The 25452-nt window shown below is 38.3% G+C and overlaps 1 protein-coding gene across 4 annotated transcripts in view; it reads left to right on the plus strand.

Moving 5' to 3' along the window:
• LOC126458600 (ankyrin repeat and fibronectin type-III domain-containing protein 1) overlaps positions 1-25452 on the plus strand; it is a 688593-nt gene that overhangs the window by 584324 nt on the left and 78817 nt on the right. For all 4 annotated transcript variants that reach the window (XM_050095753.1, XM_050095754.1, XM_050095755.1 and 1 more), the window contains 2 exons: positions 4314-4427; positions 19636-19824. In XM_050095753.1, coding sequence (XP_049951710.1) covers positions 4314-4427; positions 19636-19824 — 303 coding nt within the window. The remainder of the gene's footprint in view (positions 1-4313; positions 4428-19635; positions 19825-25452) is intronic.

The following is a 25452-nucleotide window of genomic DNA, read 5'->3' on the forward strand; positions in this document are numbered from 1 at the left end:
CTAGTTTCTTGTAACGCTAAGATCTTAATTTTTTGTTGGTCTAGCTCTGTTACTAAGTTGTGTAATTTTCCAGGTTGAATTAGGGTCTGAATGTTAAAGGTACCAATGTACATGGGAACCTTGGGACGAAGTTTGCTTGAGAACTCTGATCGTGATGGCCCGGGTTCCCCAGAATCATAATTTTACTATATTATGAGATAATATTGATAAGAAAGATAGTGAAAAATATTAACACTGGACTAAATGAGATGAGACTAATTGCAAGAAAACTGGACTTTATTTTTATAATCCCTCAGTTTTTCCATTGCCATAGCATGCGTATTGTCTTGAAGAAAAGTGATACATTTTATTTCTGCTATTTATACCAGTTATCTCTTTTCCATTCCAGTCAGTCAGTAAGATTTGCATAATATTTGCAAGTTCCTATTTAACCTCTTACAACATAACCTGTAAGGAGAAGATAATGTTGACCTTTGACTTACATTACTGTGCAATGTGTACCAGGATACTTGAAAGAAAGTTTCATTGACATCCGTGTCACCTGTGTTCTGCTAAAGAAAAGTTATTTTTTGTTTATCTGCTTCTATTATTACTCCCCATCAGTTGTTCATTTCCTGGAAACGTTTGTCATTAAGTGCGATAGGTCACATGAGGTAACCTCCTCAGAATTTTGTTTTATTTCCTGTTTTTCAGTCTTTCCAATATTTCTTCATTTCTTCAGTGTGTGTTTTTATGATTTTATCTGTCCATACTGTGATGTACTTTCAGCCTTTTCCTGAAAACCACCCGAACTTTCTAATCTTGTTTTGAAATGTTGGCCTTTCTAGAATTTCTACTTTTGTATCATTATTTTCTGCTGAGTCCTATTTCACTTTTCCGAAACAACTGATCTATGTTTTAGGATTTTGTCAAAATGGGTCTAATAGAACACATACAGAATATAGACATACCACACACAGCATCTGCGACTTCATTCTACGTAGCAAGAATCTTACATCCCCACAGCGAATCTTACATCCCCACAGCAACATTAGTAGGAAAGCAATAATAGATATAAAAAGTATCCACAAACTGATCACTCAACAAAACTGCTTCCAGTTTTAGAATAAATATTATCTGCACAGTGATGGGCTAGCCATGCGATCCCCAATAGCAGGAATATTAGCCAACATTTTTATAAGTCGTTTAGAAAACCAAGATATTTGAAAAGGTAGTCACTGATCAAAGTTATGTCAATGACATTATTTGTATGTTATGTGAGCCAAATGGAAAAGCAGATGAACTCAACACAGAAATCAACAAAGCACATCAGAACATAGTGAAGATCAAATAAATTTTCTTAATATAAAATTAATGAAGGAAAATGGCAAACGTTCTTTCAACATTTATGGAAAAACATACAGCCAAAGACCCAATAAAACATACAACATCAAACAATCCCCACAACCAGAAGCTGGCTGCACTTAGGCACATATTCTGTAGAATAAACAGAATTTCACTAAATAAGAGAGATTATGAAAAAGAAATGCATACAATCATGCAAATTGGTAGGAAGTATGGGTGTAACACACACATTCAAGACTCATTCAAAAATTAAAACACAAAGACAAAACAAAACACAACCCACTCAACATCTCCAGAATCCAGTAAAAATCACAAGCCCTAAACCCACATATATACACAACTCATACATACAAAGTGACAACACCACACAAAAACAAAATATATGGTACCGGTACTTCATGACTTACACATATAAATTAACACACAGTGGAAAAATACTTAAGATACAGGGCCTCCTTAAAGCATGTAAAATGGTACAAACTCTCCAACCAAACTGAAGCCAACCAACAATCAAGAGGGACAAATTCCAGGGATCAGGAATATAAAAATGTTGTGACACAATATACATAGGCATGACATGCAGGAATTTTAAAACATATTACACAGAATACAGTAGGTGTTGAAAGTAGCATAACAATCACCCTACCAACTTAGAACAACACATGAAAATCATCAGGATAATAAGCACAAACAAATGTGATATCCCCCACACAGGATAACTAACACATCCAAAAAGCCAATGCAGAGAAGAGAAAATTGATAAACAACTAGTCACATGTGATTCTTCAGGGTTTCCCAATGATACATTGACATGAATAATAATTCGCAACACTCTCACATGATATTTTGACAGCACGACTTGCTGTCTTCTTCAAGTTCTCCCTGAGACATGTCAACTTGTCAAGTAGACATATATCTACACACACACAGATGATAAATGGTTTGGCACGTATCAGCATGCACAGGCGAAAATGACTAGATACATATCAGTACATACACTCTCTGTAAACCTAAGAAAAGAGATGGTAAGGAAAAAGTTTATTAGAAAACAGTATCCATATGTAGACCTAACCATATTAAAATAAAACACACATCAAAAAAAGTTTTGCGTCACCCCCATTCCCAGAACTCATGAAGAGAGATGTTGACTGTGGTTATTGTATTGCAGACACAGTCCTTTTGCCTGTTCAGGGATGTCACTAAATCCCTCCAAAGATGTAAACAACCATGCATGAGCAGCGCCTATTAGACGGATGGGGTCCAACAGCTGATCAGTTCCAGTCATTCCACCAGGAAGGAGGTATACGGCTCGTGTTGTCTGTAGTTCAACCACGTCTAGACAGTCAATACTGCGGTTTGATCACGTCCGCATTATTAAATAAAATGGCTCTGAGCACTATGGGACTTAACATCTGAGGTCATCAGTCCCCTAGAACTTAGAACTAATTAAACCAATCTAAGGACATCACACACATCCATGCCCGAGGCAGGATTTGAACCTGTGACCGTAGCGGTCGCGCGGTTCCAGACTGAAGCGCCTAGAACTGCATGGCCACTGTGGCTGGCCCACATTATTACTTTGTGCCACCAGAAGGGCTCTCAACAAGGGAAGTGTCCAGGCATCTTAGAGCGAACCAAAGCGATGTTGCTTGGACATGGAGGAGATACAGATAGACAGGAACTGTCGATGACATGCCTCGCTCAGGCCACCAAAGGGCTACTACTGCAGAGGATGACCACTAGCTATGGATTATGGCTCAGAGGAACCCTGACAGCAACACCACCTTGTTGAATAATGCTTTTCGTGCAGCCACAGCACGTCATGTTATGACTCAAACTGAGCACGATAGGCTGCATGATGTGTAACTTCACTCCTGACGTCCAGGGCAAGGTCCATCATTGCAATCATGGTACCATGCAGAGTGGTACAGATGGACCCAACAACAAGCTGAATGGACCGCCCAGGAACGACATCATATTCTCTTCACCAATGAGTGTCACATACACTTTCAACCAGACAGTCATCAGAGATGTGGAACACCTTAGACACACTGTCCAGCGAATGCAGCAAGGTGGAGGTTCCCTGCTGTTTTAGAGGGGCATTATGTGGGGCCGATGTATGCAACTGGTGGTCATGGAAGGTGCTGTAACAGCTGTACAATATGAGAATGCCATCCTCTGACCAATAGTGCAACCATATCAGCAGGATATTGCTGAGGCATTCGTCTTCATGGACAACAATTTGCACCCCCGTCATGCACATATTGTGAATGACTTCCTTCAGAATAATGACATTGCTCGACTAGAGTGGCCAGCATATTGCCCAGACATGAACCCTATTGAACATGCCTGGGATAGATTGAAAAGGGCTGTTTATGGATGAGCTGATCCACTAACCACTCTGAGGGGACTATGGCGAATCACTGTTGAGGAGTGGGACAATCAGGACTAACAGTTCCTTGATGAATTTGTGGATAGTATGCCATGACGAATACAGGCATGCATCAATGCAAGAGGGCGTGCTATAGGATGTTAGAGGCACCGGTGTGTACAGCAATCTGGACCACCACCTCTGAAGGTCTTACTGTATGGTGGTACACCGTGTAATGTATGGTTTTGATGAGCAATAAAAAGGGTGGAAATGATGTTTATGTTGATCTCTATTCCAATTTTGTGTACAGGTTCCGAAACTCTCAGAACCGAGGTGATGCAAAAGTTTTTTTGATGTGTGTAAAACACGACACACACACACACACACACACACACACACACACACACACACACACACACACCTACACACCTGTGCACCTACACTGGCTGTTAATGACTCAATGCTTCTGCTATTCGGTGAGTGGTTTCCTTTACTTCTAAATTATTGATGAGAAAATAGTATATTAGACCATAGATAATATATTACTATGATAGATTTTTTGTGTGTGCATGCCCATTTTAATCTGTAATCATTGCAGGTCCGCCTGACATACCATTTTTAGTCGCTGTTGATGTCACAGGAACTAATTCAGTGACAGTTAGATTTCAAGAGCCAGAGCAGCAGGATTCTGCAATATGTACAAAATTTAAAGGTAATTATTATAAAGACTTTATCGTCACATGCTATTAATCTACAAAATCACAAATGCTAGCAACTAATACAATCTTCTTCTACTTACCAATATCTTGTTAGATGGCAATAACAGTTTGATGATACACAAAATAATTTCATTAATATAATACTAGAAATCCAGTGGGCAATACAAACAATGGAAAGGAAGTAAAATCTTGTTGCAACCAGTTGGATGTATTATACAAATCATGTGCAGTGGAATGGGTAAAGATGTCCACTTACCATATAGATGAAGTGTCAGGCAGTAGGTGTGGTAGATTTATAAGCAAGATTTGACACTTGTAGCTTAGCTTTTAATGTTTTATTCATCATCTGCTTTAGCCACTGAGTGGTAGACAGGCACTACACAAAAAATTTGGGACTTGTAACTTAACCTTTAGACAATATCCCCCTTAAGAGTTAACAGACACTCACAGCTACATTTTCAAGTAATGCAGACAGGGTTTTATCTAGACCAGGAGTTTCCAACAAAATTTTCTCAAGGACCCCCTCTTCAAGCATCACAGTATCAAATACCTAAAAAAGCCAAATCAAGAGTCTTTTTATATGTTTTCTATTTTTGGTACTTATAAAAACCATTGACATATTCATTATTGAAAAAATTTTGAGCTTAAAACTTTTTCAATTTAGCCATCATTGTTATTGTTAACTTTTTAATTATTGCTCAAAATCTTTGTCTTCAAATCTGCATGTTTAGTATAACAAACTCCTTAAAAAATAAAAATTGAGTATGAACTGAAAATGACAGGAAAAAATTAAAACTGAGTGTACTGGTCTTTTAAGTGTACGACACTTGAGATTGCGTTGAGTAGACATGTGAGACATGTGTGAAACACAAGAAAACACTAATTTCATACAAGGTATTTATGTGAAAAAAATACAGTTACAACAGAGTACTCCATCAGTATACAGTTAGTTTTAATTTTCAGTTAATTTTCAGTCCATTATTTCTGAAATATTGGGTTCCAAACTTGAAACATTCACTCTGAAATCCGACCGCATGTCGAGCCGATTCCTATATTTGTTTTTCATGAAACACATGGAAGGAAATGCTTGCTCACACCCATATGTGGTTGCAAATGTAAGGATCTTTTTCATTGCCTTATCTCCAAGTTTCTTGTAGTCCTTACGTGCTGATGCCCAGAAGTCTGTAATTTTATCACCGATGAAAATGTTTATCATCGTACCACAGCTGGACAGATCCACAAGTTGATCTTGGTCTTCTTCAGTGAGGCCTTGGATTTTGTCTGTTTCTTCACAGCTGAAAGGATTTCGAATCCATCTGTCGTCAGGGTCAGGTTCAGGGAAATACTCTCTACAAGTGGTGCCTAGGCTGCATAGATGCTCGGCTACATTGACCTTGACCTGGTCAGGCAAACTCTCCTCTGATGACTCCAAGAATTGTTTTAAAATAGAAAAGTTAGTTAGTGACTCGTTTTCTGTCCCCGACGCACAGATCTAACAGTTTTTTACCATAGCACTAATCTTATCCTCAACTTTGAACATGTCTACATTTTTTCCTTGCGAACTCAAGCTTAACACATGCAAGTGTTCAAACACATCAGATATGTACACAACTGAGCAAAGCCAAGAGGAGTTAGTGAGAAAATCCACGTACTTTGTGTCAAGAAGGAAGACACGAACCTCATCTCAAAGTTCAAAAAATCTTGACAAGATCCTACCTCGAGAAAGCCATCTTACTTACGTTTGAATAAGAAGTTGCTCATGCTCACTGCTGATCTCTTTACACAACAAAGAAAATAATCTGGATTGCAGATGTCGAGTTTTAATGTAATGTACTTTGTTAAGTATCTTTTGCAAAGGTTCAGGCAATCTGTTGGTTACTAAGGCTTCACGATGGATCCAACAGTGAGTCTATTTCACCTCAGGGGCTACTGCTTTGATACAAGCTAGAAGTCCTGTTTTTTTGCCAGCCATTGACTTTGCTCCATCCATTGACAAGCCTACATATTTTTTCCAGGTGACATAGTGTTCATTGAGATAATTATTTAATGCACTAAAAATATCGTCTGCTGTTGTATGCAGTAGTACGCATGAAAAAAGAAAATCTTCAAACACTTGGTCCTCCCATAAGAATTGTGCAAAAACCAACAATGTAACTTTTTTTTTATATGTCTGCACTTTCATCCAATTGAGGTTTAGGCTGTTGCTCAGGTCCAGTGAATGTAAAACCGATTTCCAAGTAATCAGAGTTATATTTTCTAATTTTTCCAGTAAGCTTAACACTTTTCTTGGAAGGGTTAGGTTCAAGGGACGCTAACGATTTAGGTTCAATGGACACTGACAACTTCGGTTCGAGATTGACTGACTTCCTTGCTTGAACATCAAAGGCATTATCTTCCTCTTCATCTGTAGGCCTTTCTCGTTTTAACAAACCACTTTTTAACCAACGGACCATTTTTGACTATGCGAACTGTAGCTTCCACGAAAACCAATGGATTACAAACACTACTGTTTTAATACAGAATATTGAATGTGTAAACAACACGGTCTGTGAAAGCAAATTAACAATGGCCGATTGTCGTCTGAAATGCAAGTTTCTGTGTAAAATGACTGGTCAGTTGTCAGCTGCAAAGAGACGCTAGATGCAGAAGATAGCGTTCGCTAAAGCTCTGCTCATGCAGGAAGCGGCCAAAACAAAAAAATCTGTTATCATATGAAATATATTTAATATATTTTTTATTCTAATAGTATCTTGGCATAGCTCGCGGACCCCTGGGGGTCCGTGGACCACCTGTTGGGAACCACTGATCTAGAGCATTAGAATTACATGACATGCAATGTTCTTTAAAACTATGCATTTCCGGAAGACTTCTGCATATTTAGTGACTAAATCATTAACTTTACTAAACCAATTTCTATATGCAGCGACCATGGGTTAGCATAAAGGCATGAAAGAAAACAATTTATGTTAAAATTAATGTAATATTTAAATCAAACTATGTAAAGTCCAGGATGAAATAACAACAATATGGAAAGGATAGGTTGCTACTCACCATATAGAGAAGGTATTGAGTAGTACATTTTAACAGTCTTTTTCATTGTGCCTTTCTGCAACTCAGTGCCTCTTCAATATGCCAGGTAGCAATCTGTCATTTCTGTATACTAATATTTAAAGCCCTAATTATAAGTACCTACTGTGTAGATCTCTACTTTGAAACCCTTGGAACTGAAATAACCACAAATGGTATGTCAGTTATAGTGCTGCCAGTTTACAGGGCTCCAACAGGGAAAATCTTTATTTTTCTAAACCAGATGGGACAACTTTTGAGCCAAATGTACTCCAAATCCAAGGATTTAATGATCATGGGTAATTTCAGTATCAGCTTTTTAACCAAAAATAACAATGGGGCAGAACTAGAGCACTTGATGGAATTGTTTACCCTGACTGCAGTAGTTAACTTTCTCAGTAGAATCACAAGTAACTATAAAAGCCTAACTGACAGTGTATTTATTAGAAGAGGCAGGGCAGCTGTGTCACTTTAAGCAAAATCTTTCTGATCATGGTAGGAAAATGCTTACATTAATTGACATCAGCCTGTGTGATAAAGCTAAACATTCCTTTAAATCTTCCAGGCCAGTCAATAATGATACCCTAGATACCTTAAACCTTCATTTGTAACAGATCTGTAGGAGCTCTATGTATATGGAAAGGAGTATTAATGACAAATTTAATCTGTTTTGTAATGAGTTTTTGTCACTGTTTGAAGCTGTATGAGAAAAATCATAGGAAACAATCTTTAGGCCACTAAAAGGAAACCCTGCATTATTATAGTGATCAGAATTTCTTGTGGAAAACAAGAAAGTTGCATGAATCACATTTTTGATGATCCCATAAAAAAGAAGTATAACTTGCATTATAATATTTTAAAATGTATTAAGAAGTCTGAAACAATGTACATTACATCTGAAATTTATAACTCCAACATGAAAGCAACAACCACATGGCAAGTTGTAAAAAGAGGGAATGGGAAAAAGAGGAATGTATACCTGATATGGAAATAAGTTACTATGGAGATATTGTCTTGTCATAACCATACTTAAGACCAAATTGGAAAGCAAAATCATCAATTAAATACAATACTTAGCACTGGAAGCACGTTTCTTACGAATGTCAATGAACATTCAGAATAGAACTAACCTTCTGGATGGAGAGTGCAGGTATTTATACAAAAACAGAATATTCTAGAATGTACAGACATTACAAACATCGGAAATTTTAAGAACCTACCAGAAGTTATAAATGCTAAATAACAAATAATTCATGGTGATCAGTTTTGTACTGATGACCTACAGGACATAAGTGATGCTAACCGCTACACTACACTGCAAGCACTACAGCTCGTGGCATGTCTCCTTCTAATAGAGAAACAGCAACCTCCTGTTTCAGAAGTTCTCATTGGAGGTGATTACAGCACCATGGATCTAAATCTTAACAATAGTCCTCTGTGTGATGACACCGGGGGGTCCTCGAGTTCTGGTCATGTTGTTATGAAGAGCATCAATGGTGGCACCTTCCACTGAAGCTTCATGGTCACTGAGATGGTCTTCAGTTTTGCTGAACTGTCCAGCATTGATTTGTATCTCTGGATTGTAATAGGGCTTCATATAGAACATGTAGACAGTGTCTGTGCTTTTGGCTTTCTTACGAGGGGTCGTAATCCCTGACTGACAAGTGATGAAGGATATGAATCAGTTCAAAGTAGTACTTTAGTAACTTTTCCAATAGTTCCACTTTATGCGCAGGTGTAAAAATCCGTACCACATCTCCTGGGCTATATCTCACTGGCTGGTGGCTGGCATTGTAGCACTTTTTCCTGTCTATGGTCTGTATGTGAGCCAGCTGCCTTGCTTCTTTGGTCCCAGTGATGACATGTTTCATGTAGTCATCCTGAGTATCATCCAACTGAAAGAGGACCAGTGTATCCATTGTTGTTTTGACCTTGCAGCCATGGAACAGAGAGAACAGTGTGAAGCCTGTGGTGTCCTGCTTTGCTGTGTTGAATACAAATGTCTTGACAGGCAGTATTGTATCCCAAAATCTCTGTTTGATGTCAACATACATCAAGAGCATATCTGCCAACTGTTATTAAAACATTCAGTGAAACTATTCGTCTGTGGGCAATAGGCACTTGTCATCCTGTGGGTGATATTGGAGAGTGGAACTATCTCTGATACAACTCTCGAGTGGAAAACTTTTCCACTGTTAGAGATCATCACCTGGGATGAATCATGTGTTATACAAGGAAATTTGCAGTTTCTGGAGCTTCAGCAGTTGGCATATGTTTGGTGACAGCATAGCTGGTGAGATAATCAGAGGAGACTGACTACTATCCACCAATTTCTGTTTGTCAACTTTGGTCGTCTCCCCAAGAATTTGATTACAGTTTGGTGGAATGGTACTGCTGCAGGCAGGTTTGGTATCAGATGCCTCAGAGGTAGCTGAAACACATGAATTTGTAGTTGGCATTCTTTACAGTGGTTCACATAGTTTCTAACTGGTTTGGTTGTGAGTCTTCATGAATCCCAACTGACCATATGTTGGAGTCTTGTGGAAATACATCAGGATCATTGGCCACAGATGAGCAGGGATCATGAGCAACTGTTTTGTCCCATTTGATCTTAGTTCCTTTTGCACAACGTTACATTAATTAGTTGTAATCCTCCTTTTGTCAGTTCCTCATTCTTAATTATGTCTGTGGTTTTCAGCAATGCTGTATCTTTCCACTATTCAGCAGCAATGTTGTTTAACGCAGGGATGACTGATATTTTGTCCATCCTGCTGTGTTCTGACAAAGGATTCTTTGAAAGACAGTCAGTATCCTTGTGTTTGCATCTGGTTTTTTTATGCCATTGTAATGTTATACTCCTGAAACCTCAGTGGACATCTCAGCAGTCAACCAGACGGATTTCTCAGGCTACTCTCCCACCATACAAATTATGATCTGTCATAATGATCAAAACTTTGCCAAATAAATATGGCCATAACTTGTTGGTGGCCCAGACAATTGTAAGGCAGTCTTTCTTGGTTATAGAGTGGGCCTAGTTCTTCTTACATGGAGAGTACTCTGTAAGCATAAGCTATCACCTTTTCAGTGCCTTGCTGAATTTGTACTAGAATTGCCCCTATCTCAAAACTACTAGTGTTGATGTGAAGTTCTATCTTGGAATTCTTGTCATAAAGTGCTAGAATTGGAGCAGCTGTTAGCATCCCCTTGATGATGATGATGATGATGAAGTCCCATACTCTGAGGAGCGCAGGGAATGTTGCGGGAGACCCGCACCACTGACTATGCAAGTTCCTAGCAGAGGTGGTTTGTCATTGCCTTCCTCCGACTGTAATGGGGATGAATGATGATGATGGGGATGGATGATGATGATGAAGACAACACAATAACACCCAGTCATCTCAAGGCAGGGAAAATCCCTGACCCCGCCGGAAATTGAACCCGGGACCCCATGCACGGGAAGCGATAACGCTACTGCAAGACCACGAGCTCCAGACATCCCCTTAAGGATGAGGAAAGCTTCATCTTGTGCCTCATTCCAGGAGGATTTGGTGTCTCCCTGCAGGAGTTCTTGCAAGGGATGTTCCTTTGTACAGAAGTCTTTTATGAATTGTTGTTAGTCTGAGCACTATTTGGTAAAACCTGTCATTTCATGAATGTGCTAAGGAGGTGGTTGGTAACAAAGAGGCACTTTTTTGGGTTCAGGCACAGACCAGCAATCTGAACACACTTCAAAACAAATGTCAGTCAGCTTAGATATTCTTCAAATGTCTTCAAAAATATGACTGTGTCATCTACACAGCAAAGACATGTCATCCATTCTAGGTGTTGAAGCAGGGTACTATCAATTGTTCAAAGGTGGCTGGAGTGTTGCATAGTCCAAACATCGTAACTTGAAATGCATAAAGACCGTAAGCATCATGGAGGCAGTCTTTTCCTGCTCAGCCTCATCAAACTTGATTTGCCAGTAGTCTCTTTGCATGTCCATAGTTGAGAAATACTTTGCTCCTTTCAAGCAGTCCAGCGTGTCACCAGTACAAGGTGATGGCTAGACATCTTTCTTTGTGATTTTGTTCAGTTGTTGGTAGCCAATGCAAAAACACTGTGTGCCACCATTCTTGTTCACAAGGACCAAGAGAAGGAACCAAGGACTCTGTCAAGGTTCAATGATGTCATCTTGCACTAACTTATCCAGTTTCTCCCAGGGTATCCATCATTCAGCTGGCGACACCCTGTATTAGCATTGGCTAATTGTGGATGATTGCAAATGTTGGTAAAGTGTTTTATCATGGACTGCCTCCATTAAGGATTTGAAAGCTTTTGGAAATTGATGCATAAAGGCTATTATCAACATTGTTTTTCTGTCACACCAAATCCTATTGGCAGTTTGATAGCAGCTTCCTCCCTTTTCTTGTCTGTGCAGGTAGTGGAGTGCAGTTCTTCTTCAGCGACACTAAGCTGCCCTTCCTTGACTAGTTTGGCTGTTCTTACACACATACCTTTAGGGATGAGCTGTGGCTGCTAATGACAATTTGTGATCCAAAGTTCTTGTTGACCACCCAAAGGGTGTACAATTGTCATTAGCATGTAGATTTCTTGGTGGCCTCATCTCCATAGAGGTTGCCTTGCTCAGTTTTCCTGATTTTGGCGGCTAGGCAAGCAGCTGCTGCTTCTGTAGGGTGACAAGGAATGGCTGTGGCATGTTGGAGAACAACATGATCCAGGGTGTGGTGATGAACTTCAGCCCTCAGATCAACGATTATCATCTTCAGCTGACTGGCATGAATAAGACTGTTCTGAAAGTTCATGTGTTGGGAGCATAATAATCATCGAACACTTGTCTTTTTTCTCTGCAGTAGTGCAAAATGTGTCAGGACGTCCACTCTGAAAACAGACTGGTGTACTGCTCTCCATCCTACAAATGTCTGTTCTTATGCAGAGAATTTTATTTGGCAGAGGAGTTGGTTGTACCCACATTGGTCGAATACTGGGTTGCTGATTGATAGCAGCAGCATAAGTCCAAGCTGGCTGAGCCCTTTCTTCCTGGTGCATTCTACTGGTGGTGGGGATTGGTACCAAAGATTGATACACCTCTTCTTCAACATTCTTAATTATGACCTGAAGTGTGAGGCTAACATTCATGGATGCTCTCACTTGTGTACTTGGTCTCATAGCTCTGGCTATCATTATATGCTGCATCTCTTGTCTTTCAACCTGGCTTATGAGAGAAGCGAGGTCACGATGGTCTTCCACAACTGCCATAGGAACCACTTTTGGCAGTTAGTCATACCTCCTTTGTTCAGTTCTGTTATATTTCCTCAATAAGCTGGCACCATTTGATGAATTGTTCTGTTGTTGTGACATCCTTTACCAGAGGAGATTGGTATGAGTCTTTGTGAGCCCTTTCATCAGTGTGAGATTTTGTCGGCATGTGTCACAGTCGAATTTGCAATGTTGCAGAGAGCCAAAACATTCTGTACGTAAGACTCTCTTGTTTCGCCATGACACTGGGCCCTGTTCTTCAGTTTTTCTCTTAAGTGAGCTTACTGTTGATTGTCAGCAAATATTTCCTTGAGCTCAGTCTGGAATATGTATCACCTTTTCAGTTTCTTGTCATTATTCTTCAGTCACTTCTGGACTGTGCCATGCAAATAAAAGTATACATTGGTCAAACTCATCATGCCGTTCCATCTATTGTATTTGGTGACTCAGTTGACTCCTTTCAGCATTTTGTCAGGTCCTGATCAGCATCTCTGGAAAACATTGATCAATGCCAGATCTAATGTGTAGCTGACTTACCACTGTTTTGGATCCATCTGCATCGTGAATATATGGATCTTAGGAATGATGTAATGGTTGCATTCCTGTCTGTGTAGGTGATGGCTTTTACATTGGCTAATTGGAGCCACAGTGATGTAGATGTTTTGAAGTACCCGGTGTATCCACGAAACTATGTCACTTCATAACTGGAATCAAGTCCAAATTCAAAAGCAGGGTCACCACTGAAATACAACACCTTGCATTGAAAGCACATTTATCGTGAATACCAATATATACAGCCAGAAAAGAATTACCTAGACAGAGTGCAGCTACTTATACAAACATCAGATATTCCTGAATGCTGATATTTATACAAATGTTGAATATTCCAGAATACACAAACATTTCAAATGTAAGATATTTGAAGAATTTCCCAGAAATGATAAATGCTAAATGACAAATAATTCAGGTTTTTAGGTTTCAACTGGTGACTTGCAGCAAACCAGCTAGTGATGCTAACCAGTATGCTGCATGTACACCCCACAGCTCATGACAGTATAGTAAAAGATCACTGAAGAAGTTGCTAAGCTCTTTAATACACATTTGAAGCAGTTTTAGAGGAAATTGGCTGTAAAGATTCAGTCAGTAATACAATAACCCTTCTGCAGAAAGCTAACAGCCCCAGAGACAGTCCATCACTTAGTGAGATCAAGAAGACAAAGAGATCAAAATAAGAAGTTCTTTTTGGGATATAACATGTCCACAAGGAAACTTAGGCACTGTCATGATTGTATTAGCACATTCGTGTGTCAGATCTTTAACAAATTCCTGCAACAGGGTATTGTCCTACTGCAGTTAAAATATGCATATGTAAAACTACTTTCGAAGGAGGGTGAAGAAACTGATGTAACAAACTAGCACCCAGTCCTGCTGCTAACAAGTTTTTCCAAGCTCATGGAGAAACTGGTATTGAATAGAATTGTTGTTCTCGTGAACAGCCACAACATTCTCAGTCAAAGGACTATCAATAGACAATGCTATTTATACTTCACTGAATAAATTGTACAACCTCACAAATTGGCACCAGTCAGAATTCTATGTGACTTATTTGAGGCTTTCAGCTATGTCAACCATGCAAGTCCGGTAAATAAAATAGAATTCTGTGTGTTAAGCAGAATAATGGGGACACTTATTGAGTCTTATCTAACAGATAAGCAGTAATGGAATTCCAGCTTCATCTGAGTGGGGCACAGTCAATACTGGAATGCTATAAGCTGGTACTATTCCTTACATTTATAAATGGTCTCCCATTCAGTTCTACTACAGAGAGCAAGTTTGCCATATTTGCAGGTTTATATTTTTTGAAGTGGATAAAACAGCAGGGAAAAAATCTAGAAAGCTCTGCTAACAGTGTGTTTGATGGTATTGTCAACTGCAATTGATTCTCACTGAATGTGAAAAGCTTTTTATATACCATTTTATGTGACAAAGAGAGAACAAGAGGAAATGTTATGAAACGTAATGGACAACAGATAGAGCAAGTGGACTTGTTCTTGGATATGTACTTTGATAGCAAATTAAGTTGATCCTGACATATCCTAGATCTTACAAGAAGACTTCATTCCACAACTTTTGCCTTACACATAATTGCATCATCTCCACATAATGATACTTCAGATATCCATTGCATTATGACTGGTGTTGATCTGATACATTCTTGTAGGAATTAGTTCTGGAGGCTACAGATTTTTTATCGTGACATCACAGAATAAGTTGTCCTTTCAATGTTCCATTTATAAAGACTGGTCTTTTTTTCAAAACCAGTAGTGCGTTTCATGGACACAGTACGAAGCCTGAACAGGACTAACATAGTAACTGGGCAAACTTCACTCTTGTGCAGAAAGACATGGAAATTTTCAGTCCCCTACTTGCAGACCCCAAACGTCCTTGTCTTGAAGCACCAAAACTCAAGAGCAGATTGAAAGAAAACCTGTTGCAAAATTCCTTCCATTCAGTTAGTGAATTTCTTAGCATAAATTAGCATGCATGTGTGTAGTTTTACTGTATAAATAAAATGTCCCAATCGTGCAAGCATAAATATGAATTATTTTTTTGCCATGAAAGGTATCATATTGATTCCAAGTATTAAGATATTACTATCTCAGAATAAAGTACATAAAACAGACCATAAAGAAATGACACCCTTATATTGTGAATGCTGGAATTTTGGGACATAAGTGGTGTTTGTATTTCACAGGTAGTTGCACTCAACTGTTAAATTTGAGAAACTGCTGAGAAGTCATCATCCTCTATGGCACGCAAATGACTAAAAATGGTTTAGGGATGAAAGGATGTAAGAATGTGTTATTTACACTCTCGCTGATAAACAGACAGAAAGTTGATGTCGCCAACTGCAGTAATTATTGCATCTAAGTTAGGAACAACATCAACAAAAAAACTTAAGAATGTCATAGAAATAAGAATTTTTGTCATTAGCTCCTAAGAAAATACAAGATAGAAGAATAGCTAGAAAAAATATGACAGAAGTTGTAATGAATAGAACATGTGTAAACTTCTGTATTAGTATTATCATTATTGCACTAAGACATACTATATGTATTCAATTTATACAGTGCTTCATAACTATATTGAAGCAAATGGTAAGTATTAATTTTAGCTATTGCAGATTATTAAATATTTAGTGGTGAAGAAGATAACCAGAAGTTAAGCCCATGGTGTGGGGGTAGTGTCTTTCTCCAATGGTCCAAACATCATGGTCCCCATATTTGATCCAAGTTGCCTTTTAAATTTTGAATAAAAATCAGCAGCAGTGAGAACCAAAGACTTCCGGTATAAGGAGTCACCCTCATTCTGCCAAATGCCTTTTCAGAGAGGGCAGAGAAGAGGACAGAATTTGATGGCAATCTCTTACTCTAAGAGTAGGAAACGTCCTCTTAAAGGGAGAAGAATCACCAATGATCAACAACATGAGGATATAGAAGGCAATGGAGAGAATCACATTAAAGACACATTATGTGTACCACATGTCAGGTGGCCTGTAATTGAAAAAGTGACATGATGATGTCTCCATTGGCAAAATATTCTGGATTGAGCTTTCATTTGGATCTTTGAAAGAAAGGGAGCTGCCAAGAGTGAGGTGACCATGAGAAATGACTGAAGTAACATTCTTTGAGTCAGAATGTGTAGTGCCAGAAGTCTGAAGATGGTAGGAAAGAGAAATGCAAAGGCTGAATCTAGATATAGAGGAAGTCAGTGAAGTGAAATAGAAAGAGGATAAGAATTTCTAGTCAGATGTATATTGGGTAATGTTAACAGCAGAGAAAATGGTATTACAGGAGTAGGAATAATTACTAATAGGCAGGCAGACCAGAGAGTGAGTTACTGTGAACAGTTGAGTGATATGTATGATCTCATCAGAATCAACAGCAAACTGACACCAAAAACATTAGTTCAGGTAACATACCAACATCACAAGCAGAAGATGAAGAGGTACAGCAAGTATATGAGGACACTGATTGGGAAATTCAGAGTGTAAAGGATGATTATAATCTAATAATAATGGGGTGTTGGAACATGGTAGCAGGGGAGGAAATAGAAGGAAGAAATATAGAAGAATGTGGGGTTGGTAATAGTAATGAGAAAGGAGAAAGACTAATTTCTGCAATAAATTTCAGGCAGAAATAGTAAATACAAGAGAAGTAGGTATACTTGGAAAAGGTCCAGAGACATGGGAAGATCCAATCTGGAATACATCACGGTGAGACAGAGATTCCAAAACAAGATATTGAATTGTAAGGTGTACCTAGGAGCAGATTTAGACTTGAATCACAATTTAGTAATGTTGAAGATTAAAGTTAAGAGAATTGTCTGGAACAATCAATGTATAAAGAACAAGGATACTATGGTAACGAGGAATGATGAGATGGGTTTGAAGTATTCTAAGGCTGTAGATACTGCAATAATAAACACCATAGGAGGCAATTAGTTGAAGAGCAATGAACATCTCTAGAAAGAGCAGTCACAAAAGCTTAACAGAGAAATATAGGCGTATGGAAAGTATCTACAAAGAAACTGTGGGTAACAGAAAAATTACCGCAATTGATCAACAAAAGTAGAAAGTATAAAAGTGTTCAAGGTAAGACAGGAATACATCAATGTAAGTCACTTAAGAAATGTGAAGGGCAGGGTACCAAAGGCAAAATGGCTGCAGGAAATATTTGAAGAAATTGCAAAATTAATGGCCGTCAGAAGGACTGAAATACTATGGTCAACCAGGGCTGGTTTGGTGGTCTCATGTAATTTAGTGTGGCATCTGTGTTCTCGGCGCCACTTTTTCTGCAGTGCATACAGTTTCTCCAATGTATACCCAACCACAGTTGTAGGATGTTTGGTAGACCTTGGTTTGTGAAGGCCTAGATTAGTGGTTGACAAACTCATTTGTCAACAGAGCCAAATGTCAATGCTACAACAACTGAAATTTCTTTTGAGAGCCACTTTAAAAAAAATTGAACTATATAGGTAAGTACATTATCATTAACTTAATTAGAGCACTCCTAAGCTATGCTAAGCAAAAATTATCTTCAATCTGATACAGGTATGTTCGCTGAGGTTGACCGCTTCCAACTCTTCCTTTCATGATCATCTTGTATACATGTTTTTTCTGTCTGCTTTCGTTCATCCTCTGTATAGGTCAGAACCATCTCAACATACTTTTCTCAATACTCGATACTACATCTTTTTTCACTCAACAACAATCCCTAAAACGAATAAAGTTTACTAAAAATTTTAAGTCTTAGTTAAACTGTAGATGCATTGAATAAGACTTGATGTCATCTTTAATAATGATATATCTATTAATAACATTAAAATGTATGGTATCCCTAAAATTAATCATGACAAAGCCTGACAAACAGTAATGTGAACAATGACCTTGCATTTCTTTCAAAAATAAGTAAAGTGGGTATGTTGTTATTCTTAATTTTGGGTACAATGTCAGGTTCTCATCAGTAGCATGGTTATCAGTTTACTCTTGATAAGATTCATGCTGTAAAACTATTATTTATATGAATATGTAGACATGACTAAGGAAAGAATGTCAAATGCTAGTTTTTCAGATGATTATGAGAGTCAGGAATACTGTTCCAAGCATTAAAAATCAATATATCTTCCTTGTCTAGGCCTTTCAAAATAGACAACTTGTGTTGTAAACTAAGTTCACATGTGTTTTTCTCCAGTGTTTCTATGTCAGCATAAAGATATTAAAATTTTCAGGTCCATAATTTTTTATCCAGCAGTTTTGGAAACCTGTTGAGAAAAGCTTCTCTCAGTTTTAAAAGCGTTGTTTTGAAACAGCAATGTCAATATCAGAATTATTTTATTGGTGTTGTTTCAACAGACTTAAAATGTTAATCAAAGTTTCTCTGTCAAAATCTAGAGCAAAAAGACATAATTTGTTTTTGAACATTGAAAACATTGTATCCTTTCCCCTGTAGATTACAATTAAGCTGGTTAAAATGAAACATAGTGCCTACCAATAAATAAAATTACTTGACACATGAATTGTTTGTTGGCCTTGGATAGTGAACACCCTTCTCAAGGAGAAACACTTTAATTTCTGTTAATAAGGAAGTGCATGTTTCAAAACATTCATGAAGAAAGAAACATATGGAAAACACTGATAAGAAGAAGATACAGGATGACAAAACACATGTTAAGACATCAAGGAATAACCTCTATGTTACTTTAGGGAACTGTAAGGGGTAAATACAGAAACTGGAATACATCCAACAAATAACTGAGAACATAGGTTGCATGTGCTGTCCTTAGATAACAGATTGGCTCAATAGAGGAATTTATGGTAGGCCAGATCAAACCGGTCTGAAGACTGGTGAAAAAAAGGGTAGACAGAGTTGACTTAAGTATTTGTCAGCATTTTTATTTGATATTTATGATTTGCTTCTAGGGAACCAGAGATTTGCTGTGAATCTGTGCATTTCTTTGTCCTATTGTGGTGAGCGTGTGTTATTTTGCTTTTGTAATTAATGCACTGACATTTTTGTTTTTAATTTTCCTCTGTTAACTGGAAATCTGTGTTGCAGTATACTCATTATGTTGTCTAGGGAATACAGTGAGTTAATGGATGGGTGATTCCAACTTCTTTTCCATGATAATTTAGCCACCCACATTAACAAAATGGAACTTGTAATGGAACTATATTGAAAAGTATGGGACTGCAGTTTTTGGGTTTTCCAGTACAAAATTTTAATCAGTGATTCACATAACTGTTGTGTTTGATCATTGTCTTTGGTCTTTAATAAATTACTTTAACTTACCAAATGATACTATCACTGTTAACAGTGCAGTGGAGCTGCTCAGAAGACTTTAGCCCGCTGGCGGGTGAAAGAGAGATTCTTGATATGAAGCAATTGGAATGTCATATTGGTGACCTTACGCAGGGATGCCGATATTACTTTAGAGTTGCCTGTGGGAACCTTAAAGGCTATGGTAACTTCAGGCTGTCAACACCAGCGTCTGTGGTACCATCAAGTAAGTACAGTGTTAGTTAAGAGTTTAAATTTCCTGTTAAAGTGAGGAAATTATTGCTGAGTTGAAGAAAATATTCAAAAAATCAGTTAGCATGTCTGTGAACTTGTTACAAGTTGTCCTTTGCAGCCTGGTTTCAAAGACAGACACAATATTACACAGGAAGACGAGTTAGTTAATTTTTTATTTATCCACAGATTATTTTACAATCACGTTAGACATGTCAACTTAATACAACAATAACACATAGCTAAAAGGTAATGAATGTACAAATGTATGATTATTTACAAGTCTGGTTTGTTTCAAAATTAATATTAACACTATTTATTCTGTCTCATGATGGGTCAGTACACACACTGGACGCACTGCACACACATCCTTGTACCTCACATCAGATGCTGATGCCCCCAACTAGTGGCAGCTTGAGCAGAATTTTACCAATGTGCTGCAATGTGTTGGCCTACAGCCTTTTGAATTACAAGGTGATCAGTGGACAGTATTGTTAGTGTAATAATTACCAACAGTTTTCTTAATGAGTGTGTGTTGGGTTGTTAGATTGCCATAGATGGTAGTGATGGCTAGTTTTAACGACTGATTGGCCAGTTGTTTGTTTTGTTGTTAAGTCTGTTTTTTCAGTTGAATGAAACAACTCAATAAAACTAGACTCTGTGGCCACATTAGTTGCATGAATGTTTTCATTCACTTTCAGTGTTTGAGTGGTTTCGCTTATTTATAGCCTACACACTGACATAAGTCTCTGGTGAGTTTTTTCTCAGTCTCTGGGTGTGAGTGGTTTCATTTACATACCTTTTGACCCCTTTCCAGAACTGACACTAGAATTGCCAACTTTTTTTGGAAGCAAACAAAGCCACTTATTTCAAGGAGGGCAAATAAAAAGTATACAGGGTGATTCAAAAAGAATACCACAACTTTAAAAATGTGTATTTAATGAAAGAAACATAATATAACCTTCTGTTATACATCATTACAAAGAGTATTTAAAAAGGTTTTTTTTCACTCAAAAACAAGTTCAGAGATGTTCAATATGGCCCCCTCCAGACACTCGAGCAATATCAACCCGATACTCCAACTCATTCCACACTCACTGTAGCATATCAGGCGTAACAGTTTGGATAGCTGCTGTTATTTCTCATTTCAAATCATCAATGGTGGCTGGGAGAGGTGGCTGAAACACCATATCCTTAACATACCCCCATAAGAAAAAATCGCAGGGGGTAAGATCAGGGCTTCTTGGAGGCCAGTGATGAAGTGCTCTGTCACGGGCTGCCTGGCGGCCGATCCATCGCCTCGGGTAGTTTCATAACTAACCTTTTTCGTAGGACTCTCCATACAGTTGATTGTGGAATTTGCAGCTCTCTGCTAGGTCTGCGAGTCGATTTTCCTGGGCTGCGAGCAAATGCTTGCTGGATGCGTGCTACATTTTCATCACTCGTTCTCGGCCGTCCAGAACTTTTCCCTTTGCACAAACACCCGTCCTCTGTAAACTGTTTATACCAACGTTTAATACACCACCTATCAGGAGGTTTAACACCATACTTCGTTCGAAATGCACGCTGAACAACTGTCGTCGATTCACTTCTGCCGTGCTCAATAACACAAAAAGCTTTCTGTTGAGCGGTCGCCATCTTAGCATCAACTGTCGCTGACGCCTAGTCAACAGCGCCTCAAGCGAACAAATGTAAAACTAAATGAAACTTTATAGCTCCCTTAATTCGCCGACAGATAGTGCTTAGCTCTGCCGTTTGTCGTTGCAGAGTTTTAAATTCCTAAAGTTGTGGTATTCTTTTTGAATCACCCTGTATTTCTAAAATTGAAGTATTTTCAAATTTTATGTATTTATTTGCTTAAGTACAAATTTTTCATACTTCTGAGTTTAAACATGGATTTTTGGTTGGTTTAAAAGCCAATAACTGGAGCTGCATTATAAATTTATGTTTAAATAAAGAAACAGTTACATTTTTATTTAAATTTGTTGAAGCTCTGTCTCTCACTTCCTGCTCCCATCACTGATCATTCTCTTTCAGTCAATTGTGAGGTGACGTCAACAGAAAACATATAAGATACAATTTTTTAGTGTTTGGCGACTTAATCACTTGCTTTTTAAGCAAATATTATCACTTCTCAGAAGTATTTTTTCATGATAAATACTCGTCATAATTTGTTAATTTTCTTTGAATTTCTTTAATTAATACAGTTTCAGAATATGAAACTCCTATTTATAAATATGGACAAAAACTGCACTAAAAGCTACTTCAAATAATTTAGCTAAAAGCTATTTCAAATAATGTAGTTTAAACAGAATCTACAGCTGTGATAAACTTCGTGAAAAAAATAAGTTTCCTGCATTGGCAGCTATTTATTTTCATTTTATTTTTATTTTACATAATATGTCATTTCATCTGTTAGTCATTTTCAAGTAAAATGTTTAACCCATTAACTGCATCTGTTTTTGGTGATAGTCATTTTTATGCGCAGTCCATGGTTGGTACAGTTTGCAAGCTATAGTCATGATATTCAGTACAATATAATCAGTAGCACATAAATACACCATTTAGTATTGTCTGGTAGTGTTAAACAATTTAGTAACCCAAAACATATGTAGTTAATGGTTTAAACATATTGTTTGAAAATAGCTCCACAGCCAAAACAACATAGGATGCAAAATAAAAACAAAACGGAAATAAATAACAGCAGACGTAGAAGATTTATTTGTCTCTAGAAACTATTTATTAACATTCAATAAAAAGCAATTACTGGATCAATAATAAAAGTGATAACCTGTAACAACAAAGTGCAGTCAACAATAATGATGTAACAATGCCAAAAGACTCAAAAGTGTCTGCTTGGAACAGAATGTGCCAGGGATTAGGCAGCTCCAATTGTCAGTCCCAGCAGTCCAGAGGGATGTGAAAGTTGTTAGAGAGTGTTTACAGACTGGTATTTCAATTTCAGAGTTAAGCCTGTACGTGAATGTGAACAGTACTTCTTCATGCCACTGTAAAGATAAACCTGCTGCTTTTCAGAGGTTGCAGTATGTAAACAGGTTTTTGTGAATGGGTGTGATTTGTATGTATGCAGCTGGTAACGTAATTCTCAGCATAATAGACATTGCCTGACAAAAAAGTGAAGCACCCAGAAAGGAAAGAGGAAACAAAATGAAACATCATGGGTGGAGAGGGTATCTGTCTGTTACGATAATGAGTCAAATTTACAAAGAACTTGGCAGTATGGCTCACTTATCAGTATGGCATGGCACCTCCTCTGGCCTGGATGCATGCACTAACTCACTGGGTAGGGTGTCGTAGACATATCGTATTCTGAGGCAACCTGGCCCGCAACTCTTGTGACAGGTCCTCGATATCCTGAATACTGGCACTAGGATGGAGTTGATGCACAAGCTGGTCCCACACGTGTTCTATTGGGGACAAATCTGGGGATTTTGCTGGCCTTGAGAGTACCTCAACATCAACCAAACAGTTCATAGAGACACGTGACACATGCGGATTAATATTGTTCTGGTGAAAATGGTAATGTGATACTGTCGCATGAGAGGTAGCAGGTGAGGATGCAGAATGTCCGTGACAGACCGTAGTGCTGTCAAGAGTTCACTCGGTCACTAAGAGCTGTGACCTGATGTCATACCTGGCAACCCATACCGTAACACTAGGAGTAACAGTGCTGTATATCTCCAAAACACTGGAAGACTTGAACCTCTTCCCAGGTAGTGCAGAGCTGTGATTCATTGCTGAACACAAAGCAGCACCATTCATCAACTGTCCTCTGTTCCCAGTCATGGCACTGATCGAAAAGCAGCCGTTTTTGTTGTAGTGTTAATGGCAGCCTACGCATGAGGTAGTAATTCCCTAGTCTGGCTGCTACTAGTCTATGAGTAATGGTGTGAAATAACATGGATTGTTGCAAGAAGTCCATTATTTGTTGCTGGATGGCAGGCATAGATGTGAAGGCATTACGATTTGCTTGGTGCACAATACATCGATCCTCCCGCCTGCCCCCACATTCACATTAAGTTCAAGATCAGGCAATTGCCACATTCAAACACATATCCCACACATCTGGGTAATGTATGATTTGACCAGCCAGGCAAATAAAGACCCGCAGTAAGGCCCCTTTCAAACTCTTTCAGGAGCTGATAATGCTGTCTAACATGGGTATGCATCATCTCCGTGTCTGTCACAGTGGTCACTCATAAATATGAACAATAGTAATGCACTCAGATGGCCATTCTACCTCTCACAGAGAACTTCTGTTCTAATCATTTACCTGCCACCAGTGGTGTGTATATGTATTAAGTCACATTTACATGTGACTACATCTTCTGGGTGCTTCACTGTTTTTTTTTTTTTTTCTCTTTTTTTAGTGGTATATTTACCTTCCACACAAATAAATGGCTGAATCAAATGATTTTTAAGTAATGGTCATCATCACACCTTTTCAGTAAAATAAAATGCATACAGTCTCTAAAATTTTTCAATGGTCCTCTCTTCTTCACTATCCCTACGGCAACTTCTGTGTTCAGCTTTACATCACCAATGATATATCAATGAATAACATTTTTATTACATATGGAACAGCTTCGTGCACAGCAGTACATAATAAGGAAGAATCAGTCTATTAAGTATGTAATTAAATCAGCATGTATAATGCTTATTGTATCCACTTTTGTAGCAGAATTGTCAGGGTGGTTGGCTGCCATTTGGGCTCCTAGGTTAGATTCCCAACACTGCCAGGGATTTTACCTTGTTGGGAGGACTGGTATGGGGTGCACACAGCCTTATAAGGCCAACTGAGCAGCTACCGAACCATTTAGCAACAGTTCCAAGGTAATAGAGCCCGACAACGATCAGAGAATGGTGTGCTGATCACATGCCCCTCCATAACGCATCTGATGATGCCATTGGCAGAGGATGACTTGGTGGTCAGTCACGCCCGACTAGCCTGCCAGAGTCAGAACATGGCATACCCCTGAAATGTCTCCATATATTACTCGGGTAGGGGTACTTTCATGGGGGTATGTATACCCTGTTTGTATACCATTGCTTTGGTTTAACCAATGAAAGTACTGCAGACTGGTTTCATTCAGAAGAATGGATTGATTGCTCAGTCAACTAGAACATTAATGATAGGTCTCTGGTGAAAGAATGAATACATGCTTCAACCAACAGACTATAGACTGCTTTTACGTGGGAAAAAAATGAATAATTCAGTCAACATGCGAAACTGCAGTGGTCTGTGTTGACTGTTTTCATTTGGTTTCACTCAAAAGAATGAATTAATAGTTCCATCAATATGGAAAACTACAACTGACTGAATCAATTGTCCTCAGACTGTAGCGCCTAGAACCACACGGCCACTCCGGCCGGCTCACTCAAAACAATGACTGAATTATTCAGCTGCTATGTCAAACTACAATCAAATGATTTTTTTAATATTTTCATCAGGTGAGAACTAACAGCCATTAAGTACATTATAAAATGCATTTTAACCATTAGCTGTTTTCTTTAACATATATATCATCTACTGGTTTTGGTTGTTGACCATTGTCACTTTATTTAAGGTAAAATATATCTCTCTGTTCTACCTTGTATCCAG

Source organism: Schistocerca serialis, chromosome 2, assembly GCF_023864345.2.
Source record: "Schistocerca serialis cubense isolate TAMUIC-IGC-003099 chromosome 2, iqSchSeri2.2, whole genome shotgun sequence".
NCBI classification, from domain to species: Eukaryota; Metazoa; Arthropoda; class Insecta; order Orthoptera; family Acrididae; genus Schistocerca; species Schistocerca serialis.